Genomic DNA, 13,720 nt, shown 5'->3' on the forward strand with positions numbered 1-13,720 from the left:
ATAACCTAGTAGACTCTCAGCCTGTAGTTCAGGAGGCAATTGTCTGTCAGCCACCTGGGTGAGTGAAACACAACAGAAATAGCTGCTAATTCAAACAGCAAAAAGTGTAGGCTGGCAGCAAAAGAGGACTGAGCAGCAGCCATCAGCACAGCTCCTCTTACTAGGAAAAGCCAGTAATTCTGGGTCTTGTCTTAGCACACTCTTAGCGTGTTCCAGATTGCACCTTCTTGAAAACAACTTTTCACTATGGACTTCTGTTTTCCTTATTTCTGGTTTTTTCTATTCCTTCCCCTGCAAATGGATTCTTAATTTATGACCCATGGATTGTTTATTTTATCTTAGAGCTATTTTAACCAGAGCTATGCTGGCTGGAGAATTCTGGGAGTTGAAATCCACAAGTCTTAAAGATGCCAACTTTGAAGACCTCTGCTCTAGACTATTAGATTGAAATGGATCTCTTCTTCATGGCTGAAGTTAAGCCCCAGCTATAAGTTACAGGCAACAGCTTCTTTCTCTGCAGATGTTTACAGATAATTTACAGCTCCTCAGCTCTAATGTTATCTGCTTATTTATGGTCAGGTTAATTGACATATTGGAAACATCCTAATTGACTCCTGTTTGTTTTCCACACCACCTAGTGCAGGATGGCTGGTGACATTTGCTGGGAGGGAAGAAAAACAGCTGGGAAAATCCACTAATTTTTGTTCTTAACATGCCCAGTAAATAAAGAACAAATATACTAGGATAGGGGTTGACAGTGGAGACAGCCAACTTCATCTTGATATAACTGGGTCAAAAACTGGTACAGAGCAGTTAAACTGAGTTACAAATAAAAATCCAATACCAAGGCATTTCCCTCCACCTTATAAGCAACAATTAATCTGAAAAGTAATTGAAAACAAAAATATAATTATTTATTTATTTATTTATTTATTTGATTTTTATACCGCCCTTCTCCCAAAGGACTCAGGGCGGTGTACAGGCAAATAAAAACAGACAAGACAATATTATATAAAATGCAAAATTAAAAAACTTATTATAATTTGCCTAAAAATTTAAAATATATAGAAAACTAAAACCCCATTTAAAATTAATAAAAACTATAAAATCCATAAAATTTAAGCCAGCCCCGCGCGAATGAAAAGATGTGTCTTCAGTTCGCGGCGAAAGGTCCGAAGGTCAGGTATTTGGCGTAACCCCGGGGGAAGTTCGTTCCAGAGTGTGGGAGCCCCCACAGAGAAGGACCTTCCCCTGGGGGCCGACATTGCTTGGCGGACGGCACCCTGAGAAGTCCCTCTCTGTGAGAGCGTACGGGTCGGTGGGAGGCATGTGGTAACAACAGGCGGTCCCGTAAGTACCCAGGCCCTAAGCCATGGAGCGCTTTAAAGGTCATAACCAAAACCTTAAAGTGCACCCGAAAAGCCACAGGTAGCCAGTGCAGTCTGCGCAGGAGCGGTGTTACATGGGAGCTACGTGACGCTCCTCTATCACCCACGCAGCTGCATTCTGGATTAACTGAAGCCTTCGAGTGCACCTCAAGGGGAGCCCCATGTAGAGAGCATTACAATAATCCAAGCGAGAGGTAACGAGTGCGTGAGTGACTGTGCACAAGGCATCCCAATCAAGGAAGGGGCGCAACTGCCGAACCAGGCGGACCTGGTGGAAGGCCCCCCTGGAGACGGCCGTCAAATGGTCTTCAAACGACAGCCGCTCATCCAGGAGGACACCTAAGTTGCGCACCCTATCCTTTGGGGCCAATAACTCGCCTCCAACAGTCAGCTGCAGCTGCAGCTGACTGAATCGAGATGCCGGCATCCACAGCCACTCCGTCTTGGAGGGATTGAGCTTGAGCCTGTTTCTCCCCATCCAGACCCGTACGGCTTCCAAACACCGGGACAGCACTTCAACAACTTCATTGGGGTGACCTGGGGTGGAGAAGTACAGCTGAGTGTCATCAGCGTACTGATGGTATTTCACCCCAAAGCCACTGATGATCTCACCCAACGGCTTCATGTAGATGTTGAACAGAAGGGGCGAGAGAATTGACCCCTGCGGCACCCCACAAATGAGGGCCCTCGCGGTCGACCTCTGCCCCCCTGTCAACACCATCTGTGACCGGTCGGAGAGATAGGAGGAGAACCACCGATAAACGGTGCCTCCCACTCCCAATCCCCCCAGCCGGCGCAGCAAGATACCATGGTCGATGGTATCAAAAGCCGCTGAGAGGTCTAATAGGACCAGGGCAGAGGAATAACCCCTGTCCCTGGCCCTCCAGAGATCATCCACCAATGCGACCAAAGCTGTCTCCGTGCTGTAACCGGGTCGGAAGCCGGACTGGAACGGGTCTAGATAGACGGATTCATCCAGGTATTGGGGTAGCTGGCGCGCCACAGCACTCTCTACAACCTTCGCAACAAAGCGAAGGTTGGAGACTGGCCGATAATTTCCCAAAATAGCCGGGTCCAAAGAGGGCTTCTTAAGGAGGGGTCTCACCACCGCCTCTTTCAAGGCGGCAGGGAAAACCCCTTCCAACAAAGAAGCATTTATAATCCTCTGGAGCCAGCCTCGTGTCACCTCCTGAGTGGCCAGCACCAGCCAGGAAGGACACGGATCCAGTAAACATGTAGTGGCGTGGAGCCTCCCCAACAACCTGTCCACGTCCTCGGGAGCCACAGGGTCAAATTCATCCCAAACAGACTCAACAAGACGTGCCTCCTCTCCCTCGCTTGAATCATCCCAATTTCGGTCCAGACCATCCCGGAGCTGAGCGATTTTGTCGTATAGATAACCACTAAACTCCTCGGCACGTCCCTGCAAAGGGTCATCCCGCACCTCCTGATGAAGGAGGGAGCGGGTCACCCGAAACAGGGCGGCCGGGCGGTTATCTGCCGACGCAATGAGGGTGGAGGCGTAAGAACGCCTCGCCTCCCTCATTGCCACTAGGTAGGTCCTAGAATAGGACCTAACTAGTGTCCGATCAGCTTCGGAACGACTGGACCTCCAAGTGCTCTCTAGGCGTCTTCTTTGGCGTTTCATCTCTCTCAGCCCCTCGGAGAACCAAGGGGCCGGACGAGATCTGCGCCGGGTCAGAGGCCGCAAAGGCACGACATGGTCCAAGGTCCCAGCCGCGGCCTGTTCCCAGGCCGCAACTAGTTCCTCGGTCGTGCCGTGGGCCAGATCCTCAGGGAATGGCCCAAGCTCCATCAGGAACCTCTCAGGGTCCATCAGGCGCCTGGGACGGAACCAACGTGTAGTGTAATGGCCATTTTTTTTTGCAACTACACCATATTGTGTAGTATTTCCATTAAACATCCTGTTTGGACATTATAATGGGACACTAAATTGTGGCCCATCAACTGAGCTTTTTGAAAAGATACGTTACTAAAGACATATTCAGCAAACAGACTGAAGCGTGACGTGATCCTCCCCCCCCAAAAGTAAAATTCTGAGTAACGCATATCGGATATCTGCTATAGGAAGATGGGAGCTAACAGATGGTTACAATGTTCATAGCCAGCAAATTTTGAATTGATGGTAGGGACCAAATACTGATCTGAATATGAGGGTAGATATAAAGAGGGAAATCTGCAGAAGAATATGGCTGAGCTAGGAGCAGGATTCTGCCCAAGCCTGTCACCTGTTCTATTAGTGGGTAGGAATGACTTGGAAACAAAGACTTGAGAAGACCACAAATATCTTGACAGAAATGATGAAAACCCTGCCACCCTCAATTCTGTTGAAGTATATGTCAAATGGAAAGCCTTCATCATGTGCATCACACAATCATAACATATGAATAAGTTAGTGGAAGCAACTTATTGTCATCAGCCTTCCTCGTGGGGAAATCATATTTACTTACAGTAATGGTTTCATTATGGAATCTGAGTTATCTTGTATGTGTGCTGTCAGAGTTAATAGCAGTCATTTGTTATGCCTTTGGTGCCATAGGGAGAAAGAAAGGAAATGTAGATTTTCCATCTTTAAATAAATAAACACATTTTCTTTCAGCTGCACAGAAACTATGGCACAACCAAGTGGAGGTCTCTGTTCCCTAACTCTTGTTTCCTCCCACCAAAGTAAGATATCTGACAGCCATTTAAAACCATACTAGATGACTGAAATTAATTAACTGACAAGCTCAATATATGGGAAAATAAAGAGTGATGCTGAACCTACAAGCATTAGAATTCATGAGTTCTACAAGAGATCTGCAATGGAGCATTCTGGAAAAACCGCCCAAGACTACAGATCCAAACTTGTAGAATTAGCAGATGAGAACTAGAAAGAATGACCTTTGTACTATATGTACATGTAAGAATGTAAAATGGTCCTGATCATTTGGGGATCAGGAAGGCTTTCATTTGATTTACATTTTGATAGAAATTTATCCATTTTGCAGTTGATCAAAATCTAGTCAGGACATAATTTTCCTTTATTCCCAAATTCTTTATTAAAAAATCTATTGGAATTTGCCCCAAACCGTTCTCACAAATGCAACTATTGTGGAGCTGTATTCATTAAATGACTTGCAGAGCTTATTTCTGTTCAGTAGAAATACATACTAAATTCATATGTGAAAGAAATGTGATCTTTTAGGCACAAACGGACAGGAATGAACAACCATTAGAAGGCTGGGGATTTAATTTAATTTAAACATTTTTAGAAATCCATGGACCATAATGGATCACTATACAAAGATGGAATCCTCTGGGGTTTTTTGAAGAACAGGGGAGAAGCTTCTTAAAATGTTTATTGTATGAGTTTCCTGTCTCTGTTACTGATTTTCAGCAATAGTGAGCAGTGGTAGACTATAGGTCTGCAAGGCATAGCTGACTAGGAAATTCTGGGAGTTGAAGTCCACACATCTTAATGTTCTCAGGGTTGAGAAATACAGTTCTAGGTAGTTAGTTCTAGTTCTAGTTAGTTCTAGTTCTAGAAATACAGTTCTAGTTTTCTTTTATGTACACTGAGAGCATATGCACCAAGACAAATTCCTTGTGTGTCCAATCACACTTGGCCAATAAAAATTCTATTCTATTCTATTCTTTTCTTAATCCTTGAATAAAGAACTGGTATCCCTGAAAGTCAAGTGAAAAATGGCTGATTCCACCAGAATGGAAATTTCAACAATGCTCTGTATCTTCAGAATGTGAGGCCATCTCAGAAATATATTCAGCAAACAGAAATGACTGTGAAAAACTCTTAAAGGAATCCCAGGTTTGCACACTAATTAAGCCCAAACAGAAAGATAAAAAGAAACATCTACTTACACATAAAGCACACTTTTCTGGTCTCCAACCTGGCCTCCATCTCCCACAGTTAATGTATCATATCCTCTCTCCAAGTCAAATTCTTCAAAATTAAGTTTGATTACCTATCAAAGACATCAAAGGCGTTAGGCTGGTTGATTCAATTGTTAAGGCAGAATCAGTTCATGCAACAGACACCATAAATAGGCAACATTTTTTTATAGTGACAAGAGTTTTAGTCCTGACTGGAAGATTCTCAGGTTTATATCTCCCCAAATCACAATAATGTAATAGACCTTTAGCAAACTACATCTGATGGTATGACTCAGTGCATAAAACTGTTCTAAAATTGAACATATGAGAAAATGTGTTATGTAACACATTAGAAAGGTCACACCAGGAACCAACTCAAATGAACCTCCCAATATATAGATGCCATACCTGGAATCTAAATCGCATTGTTTTCATAGATTTCTGACTCAATATGTACAATGATTTAGAGTAACAATGAAGAATTTCTGATCCACTAAGGTTTCCCACCAAGCCCATAGAGTAGCAATTGAAGCTTTGTTCCATCAGTCCTTCATTAGAGAAATATACTATCAACAAGACATTAAGAATTGTCAACCTTATTTTACGAAGTTTTCTCTCTGGTAACGTTACACTTCTAACTAGGGCATACAAAACTTTTGCCAGACTTATCCTTGAATATTGCTCACCTGCCTGGAACCCACGTTGTATTTCAGACATCAATACATTAGAGAGGATCCAGTGGTATTTTACAAGACGAATACTCATCCCCTCTGCTGGCAATAAAATTCCTTATAGCACCAGGCTTGAAATTTTAGGCCTGGATAACCTTGAACTATGCCGTCTATGTTCCGACCTAAGCTTAGTACATAAGATTATCTACCATAATGCCCTACTTGTTAATGACTACTTTAACTTCAACTGCAATAACACAAGAGCTATCAATAGATACAAACTCAATGTAATCCTCTCTAATCTTGATTGCAGAAAATACGACTTCAGCAATAGAGTAGTAAATGTCTGGAGCACTCTACCTGAACCTGTTGCTAGTTTCTCTAAGCCCCATACCTTTTACCTTAAACTGTCTACCGTGGACCTTACACGTTTCTTAAGAAGTCCCAAGGGGGCGTGCATAAGCACACCAAGGTGCCTACTGTCCCTGTCCTACTGTCCCCATTTATATGTACTCATTTTATGTGTTTATGGCTACGTTTTGCTTATTTATATCCATTTATTTGTGCCATTTTTATTTTTTTTTGCATTTATATCCCACCCTTCTCCGAAGACTCAGGGCGGCTTACACTATGTCAAGCAATAGTCTTCATCCATTTGTATACTATATACAAAGTCAACTTATTGCCCCCCAACAATCTGGGTCCTCATTTTACCTACCTTATAAAGGATGGAAGGCTGAGTCAACCTTGGGCCTGGTGGGACTTGAACCTGCAATATTGCAAGCAGTTGCTGTTAATAACAGGCTGCATTAGCCTGTTGCACCACCAGAGGCCCACTTTTCATGTGTCCATGTCTATGTCTATACTGATACTTGTTTCCTTGTACTTGTTGACAAAATAATCAAACAAACAGACAACAAACAAACAAACAAACAAGCAAACAAACAAACGAGTTTCCTGAAAGATTCCAGAGTTTCGTAACTAATAAATGAAGGTGATTTCAAATGAGAATAGCTTCAATTATCATTTGCTTTGTCCAGCCCATCTATTTTATAAAAAGAGAAGCTGCACAGGATACAAAGCTATCATTTGCCACATGAACAAGAAAGAGTTCAATATAACACCAAACTGATCTAGGACCCATGGTTTCGATACTGTGCATGGAAATAACTGAGTATAGTTCTCCTTAAATAATTTGATAGTGATCTCCAAATTAAATAATGGTGGAGATGGGAAGGAAGGGTTTATGATCAATTATAATTGTTCATTCATGCTTTGATTCAGTTATTATGCTGAGATTGTAATGGACTCTTTTTCCTATTGAAATAGCAACCAGAGCCTTTTCTTTAACCATTATGATGGTTGTAGAAATGACACAATCCAGGATTGGCAAGTTTTTGTTTTATTTTCAAAACTGAGTTCTGCATTTCCATGAGTTTTTCTAGATCTTTGTGTTTGTCAATGAGCAGTTGAGGTTGAAATGGCGGCTAAGCAGTAGCAAGAATTGAATGCATTTTCTTAGACTTTCACGTTTCATTTTTTCTTTTGATACCCTCCTGTTTCTGACAGCCTTTTCTTTCTTCCACCTGTAGACTGTTGGGCAGATCACTTTTGTCAAAGTTGATCTTTTGCAGGCTGTTTCTAAATCTGGGCTGTGAATTTTATTAAATTAAATTCCAGCTATAATTTAAAATATATATATTCTTCCTCTGTTTTATAGTTCATCACTCAGTTAATTGTTATGAATGTGCATGCGACTGAAACATCAAATTAACCTGGGTGTCACAATGATGTTCTCCTTAAAGGTGCCATAAAGAAATGTTGACTTTGTTAACAAATCAACGTGTTAACTAAACAATAGATCTGATGCTATCTTTATATTGAAAGAGACATTTTCTAAAGTGGAAGTAAGTAAATGTTGATTTAGAAACCCTGGAAGTCTTCTGCTATGGCCTGAAAGAGAAGAAGATGACAAATGGAGATGACAAATATTCATAGCTGATTTCATAACCATCCTACCACAATTGAATAAGCTTGTTCTGTTGATACACTTTTAATCTGCATAGTCATGTTGAACCGTGACAGTTCTGATCTAATGTTTGAATTGGAAATTGAATAGGCAGTGGTACATTTTTTTATAATTGAAAAGGGCTGGATGAATTTAAGCCACCCTTAGAATTAAGTTACATACATTTCCATATTAAATTAATAGGCATAGTTAAAGATGCTATTAAATAAAACCCTGTTGTTTTGAATAAAGCCAAACGATATTGATAAAAAAAGACAGCCAATCCCTCATTTCACTTTTTCATTGGTTTATATGAATATCCTTTATTGGCCTAGGGGACCAAGAAGCAGAATGTGGAAAAGCAAAATATCAGGACATAAATGAACATCTCCCTAATCCTGAATGAATTTGGTTCTGATTGTTTTCAGAAGCTGTGCTTACACAGAGGACAGAGAAGCAGAAATTAAATTTAAGCGAGGGATGGAAGAAGATGGATGAATATGGATGCTAAAAACATTTGTTCAAGTAAGACAACACTGAGGCAAAATTAAGAATTTTACCTTAGATCTAGCAAACCACAGACTGAGTCACAGGAGATGACTTTTCCTATTTTACCATTTGTTTTCAAGCACAGTTGATACTACCTTTTTATCAAACAAAGCCAATCTAGATTTAAGCTCTAAATCCTAATAAGTTACCACATTTGTTTGGTCTTCATCTTCCATTTCATCTTTTAGTGACTATGGTATAGATAAAAGATTTTCTGACATTTAGCAATTGTAGCTGGCATTTTCAGCACACCTATGCACACCTGATAACGACACTCCTTGTGGGTCTGCTTGGTGTCCAGCCTGTGCATTTGTGTCAGTAAGAATGATCAGTGATCATCACTATTTCATGTTGAAGCTGAAAATAAAGATACTGCCGATAGCCACATAAACATTCAATGCTCAGATAAACTGATACTGTGATCAATAGCTGTAATAAATCTTCGTCACAATATTTTCATTATTTGTTTCCTTCAAAAAATGTCTCTAATCTGAAGGACTCACCTTTGCAAAGTATCAACCTGGGCTAAAAATATTAAAATCCACATAATCATGAAATAATGCAATTAATACAAAGAACAAAGGGTTGTCAAGTGACATGCTTCATTAATTAAAGCACCCATTCATGTAAATTGCATTTTAACAAGTTTGACCCTAATTAAATAGCTGCTTAGATTTTAATACCACCGAACATAACAAGGTTTGGGAGTCTAAGAATTATTTATGTATTTCTCCCGCCCTCTTTCCTCCCTCCTCTGCTGTCTTCTTTGCCCTAGTTTTGTTTTTACTTTTAGTTAAAGGTTGAAAATTATTTAATGACTTTATATTACAGGAAACCTCCTGGCCAAATGGATGACGAAAAGCTTGTTTTTAAAAGTCACGGAGCCCTATTACACAGAAATAAGAAATTGGCCATAAGGTTTTAAATGGAACAACCTATTAATCTGTGGCAGGCTTTTAAATATTAATTTGAATATTGTAATACTATTATTTATTTATTTATTTATTTATTTATTTATTTATTTATTTATTTATTTATTTATTTATTTATTTTTAGAAGGGGTGCAATGGCTCAGTGGTTAAAGATGCTGAGCTTGTCGACTGGAAAGCTGAGAGTCCGGGTTCAAGACCCAAGTGCTACGCTGTTAGCTCCTACCCACCTAGCAGTTGAAAAGCATGCAAATGTGAGTAAATAAATATGCACCACTTGGTGGGAAGGTAACAGTGTTCCATGTGTATGTGATGCTGGCCAGATAACGACAGAAAATGAAAATAAGGACCACACTGTAGAGTTGGACATTATTGGACAGGAAAACATTTACATTTTTTAAAAAAACTTTTGGTGTACTTTCAAGTCACTAAGTTGAGTCCTGTGACTGCCTGAACAAATCTCTGCACTTTTGGGGGGCAAGATTTCAGAAGTGGTTTTCCTGCTACCTAGGGCTGAGAGATTGTGACTTGCTTTGTGCCTAAAATGAGCGTATCTCTCAATTTCTAACCTGTGGCCTTAACCAGTACATTAGACCAGCTTTTTACACTGCAATATATAATATTATGCATTTGAATATTCAGTTTGCTTACAGCTGATTGTCTACTTATTGACAACCAGCTTTCATTCATATGATTGCACTTTGTACAGATTATTCTCCCATAGGTTCTGCAAACTAATTACTGAATCTGGGCTGTAAAATACTGGATGACCACTAAACCACTAGCAAAATATTTCCTGTTTGCTGTCATTTAGTGGTTTTCTGGATTTCTGAACTCACATCTGGAAGCTCTAAGATAGGAATGATAGGATCTACAATCTCACACATCTCAAAAATATCAAGTTGGAGGAAGGCTATTTTAGAGTCTCTGAACTAGCATGTCTGTCAGCACTTATGAAATGTCTTAACCCTTATGAAATGTGCTACATGGAATCAGATCCGTGACCTATTTAATTCACTATAATAGTGTAGGCTTTCACAGTTGGCATTCAACAAAGTGGTCATGAGCTTTCAGGCTGAGTGGTCATGGTCTAGTTTTCTTTTGATCTGCCGATGGGTATGAGCTCTTGAGAGATACACCATAGCGAAGGTCACTATGCTTCTGAAGATGCCAGCCTGGTGAAATGTTAGAAAACTAGTGTTGTGTCTCGCTCGCTCCCCCTGCCGCAGCCGGGCCCCTCTTATCTCCTGCCAGACGCTGATAGTGCTGAAGAATGTCCTGGCATGCCTCCAGCCCCCAGCCCTGGCACCATGCCCGGACAGGCCGAACAAACAAACCTCCCTCTGATAGCATGTGCACCTGAAGCCAGCCACGAGCTGAGATTACCAACAGCTGGAGACGAAACGATGCAATGGATAGACCCACGCTTCCAGAGAATGGAGAGGCGACGTCACCAAAAGGAAGGGAGGGGCAGGCCTGGATAAGTGCTGAGTCATGGAGCCACACCCCATGGCCTATATAAAGGAACTGCTTTCTGGCATTCTCTGAGTCAGGCAAAGTCTAACTTGGATTGCTGAAGTCACTTCCTGGTCTCCTGCCTGCCTTGAGAACTCTGATAGGACTTTGGCAGAGCTGCAGAGGCACGCTTGATACGGACTTCCCCGACCCTGCCGTCAGCAGAGGAGTGGGACACGACAACTAGAATGTGGTCATTCAGCCTGAAAACTCATTGTTTAGTTGAGTGTTTCTCTAATTCCCAGTGAGCATTCTGGGAATTAAAGTCCACCCATCTTAAGGTTACTTGTATGGGGAGACCTGAAGCAGAGAAAAGCATCGGTTAGTGTCAGTTTTGAGGCGTCTTTCAATGGATAAGTTGAAGATGACATCAAGATCCTTATGCTTGTAATTTAAATAAATTTAGCCACTGGTGCTTGTAAGATATGGTTTATGGCTAAGTATGGTCAGTGAATCCAGTCTATTGGTCTACTAGTTTTCTACTGAATTTGCAACAAGTGCATCTGTTGTGTTTGCTGTTTAGAAGTGGATATTTTTAGCCTGCTACATTTTTGTCTGGTAAAAACATCCACCCATAGAAAAAAAAATCAGGATACTAAGTTATTCTAATAGAAGTGAAATCAGCACATGATTTGTATTCTTTATTCAGCCTTGGTTTTCAGCTACACATTTCTGCAACCCTAGCAGAATCTGGGGACACCAATAAAACGTTAAAAGGAATTGATTTGTTTTTCTCCTCCTCCCTACTTTCTCTATCTCTCCTCTGCCTTGTCTGGCTGAAAGAAAGAAAAAAACCCACTGGACTATGAGGAACATCCCAAGCCATTTAAATGCTGGGAAATGCTACAGACATCAGACTTGAAACAGCTCTTTGCACTAATAGCAACAAGCAGAATGCTGCCAAGAGGGTGTTTTTGACCTTTTTAAAAAAACATCAAAGCAAATTTGGACCAATCATCTAATTCCCAAAAACAAGCATTAAGAAAGTGAAGGGCATGGAAGTAGAAAACATGAAATACACCAAGAACTATTTTGCTAGGGCAACAGCTGGTGTAGTTGGATTAGCAAAAAAAGCAACTCCTATATGTGCTCCTTCTCTTCCTCTACCTTTGTGAAGGAACATTTCCCCTCTACACAACCATGTTGTCATGTGTCAGAAATAGATGGAGGGAATGTTTTAGCCCTTCCAGGGGGAGTCCTTCACTTTATGAGGAGAAGAAGAGAAAAAGTTCCTGCATTTGGAAGGCAGGTAAAATGTGATGGGGACTAATAGGTTGGCTTCCCAAGAAGGAGAGGGTGCATTCCAGGGGTGAAATCCAGCAGGTTATGATGGGTTCTGCAGAACTGGCAGAGGAAATTTTGAGCAGTTCAGAGAACTGGTAGCAGAAATTTTGAATAGTTCGGAGAACCGGCAAATACCACTTCTGGCTGGCCCCAGAGTGGGGTGGGAATGGAGATTTTGCAATATCCTTCCCCTGCCACGCCCATCAAGCCACGGCCACCAAGCCACACCCACAGAACCGATAGCAAAAAAAAAAATTGCATTTCACCATTGGTGCATTTCCATGGAATAAGAGGCACTCAGTTGTGTGAGAGAAAGAGGGTGAAGACAGCCCCACCCTAATAGTTCACAGAGTGCTAAGTGTTGCAAGATTCTGTCTATAGGTGTGGAATAATAAAGAAATCAGCTTGGAAGATTTCTTTCTTGGTTTTGGAGCCTAACAGAAAACCACTGAATTCCAGAATCCCCAGCAATGTGCTTTCCTTTTTGTTCCCTTTCTTTTCTACACCTCTTCCCTTTCTTATGGTTAGGGATCATATATTTATTATTATAGAGTAAGCAAAGGCAGCATTTTCAGCTCATTTTTTGTTGTTGTTGTTGGTGGTGGGAAGACACTGGGAAGGTAGCAGAGTTCTGCTGAGATTTACCACCCTCTCTCTCACCTAATGATGAAGATGAAGCTAATTGGGGTGGCACAATCTCAGCCAGAGATGCAACATACCTAAAACACAGGCAGAGCTTTGGTTACACTACCATGACTACCATCTTGGCTTTTCCCCCTTATTCTATGGACACTCCTGGTCTTACTTCGGATTAGTTCTGAAAACCACCAAAATTGAGTGTGAAAACTTGAGGATGGAATGATAAGGCCATGGAGCTGGGCTATTTGATCATGATATGTGGGGATGATCACAGAGGACAGGAGAAAGAGACCCAGGCTAAGCAACCATCCTGCCAAAGAATCTCAGTCTATGGATGCAGAATAAGCATGGGAAGCATTTCAGAAGACACCTTCCCTAGTTCTCTGGAGAGTAAAAAGAAAACAAAGAGGAAATTTTTCAGACTTGTAAGATTAACATTAGCTCTGCAAATTAGCCCAGACAAGAAAGGAGAAGGGAAGGCAACAGTCCCATAGGGAGGATAGAGCAAGAAAACAGAAAAGCTATGGAAGTGGGAAAGTAAAAATGCCTTTATCAAGTGATCCTATTATGAATTTATCTTAAGGATTCTAGGATGCCAAGGAAACCAACCTGGCATTAGTTACGCCCTTATAAAGAATCTCTTTCCACAAACCTATTTCTAGGCCAGCCACTCTAAAATATTTTTGTTTTGTTTTGTTTTGTTTTTGTGCTAAACAGTTGCGAAGTTGATGCAACTGTTCCTTTTAAACAGGTTGCCAGTAAACTACTTGGGATAGATGAAGATGCCCAGTTATGAGCAGGTCTTGTCAGGCACAAGTAAGGAGGCTTACATGTGTAAGATTT

General features: G+C 41.2%; 1 protein-coding gene across 1 annotated transcript in view; it reads right to left on the reverse strand.

The window, feature by feature from the left end:
• CSMD2 (CUB and Sushi multiple domains 2) overlaps positions 1 to 13,720 on the reverse strand; it is a 795,888-nt gene that overhangs the window by 309,295 nt on the left and 472,873 nt on the right. Inside the window, exon 11 of the mRNA XM_058195470.1 lies at positions 5,271 to 5,374. Within this exon, the coding sequence (XP_058051453.1) occupies positions 5,271 to 5,374 (104 nt within the window). The remainder of the gene's footprint in view (positions 1 to 5,270; positions 5,375 to 13,720) is intronic.

This window comes from Ahaetulla prasina, chromosome 10 (genome assembly GCF_028640845.1).
Source record: "Ahaetulla prasina isolate Xishuangbanna chromosome 10, ASM2864084v1, whole genome shotgun sequence".
In the NCBI taxonomy this organism is placed as follows: domain Eukaryota; kingdom Metazoa; phylum Chordata; class Lepidosauria; order Squamata; family Colubridae; genus Ahaetulla; species Ahaetulla prasina.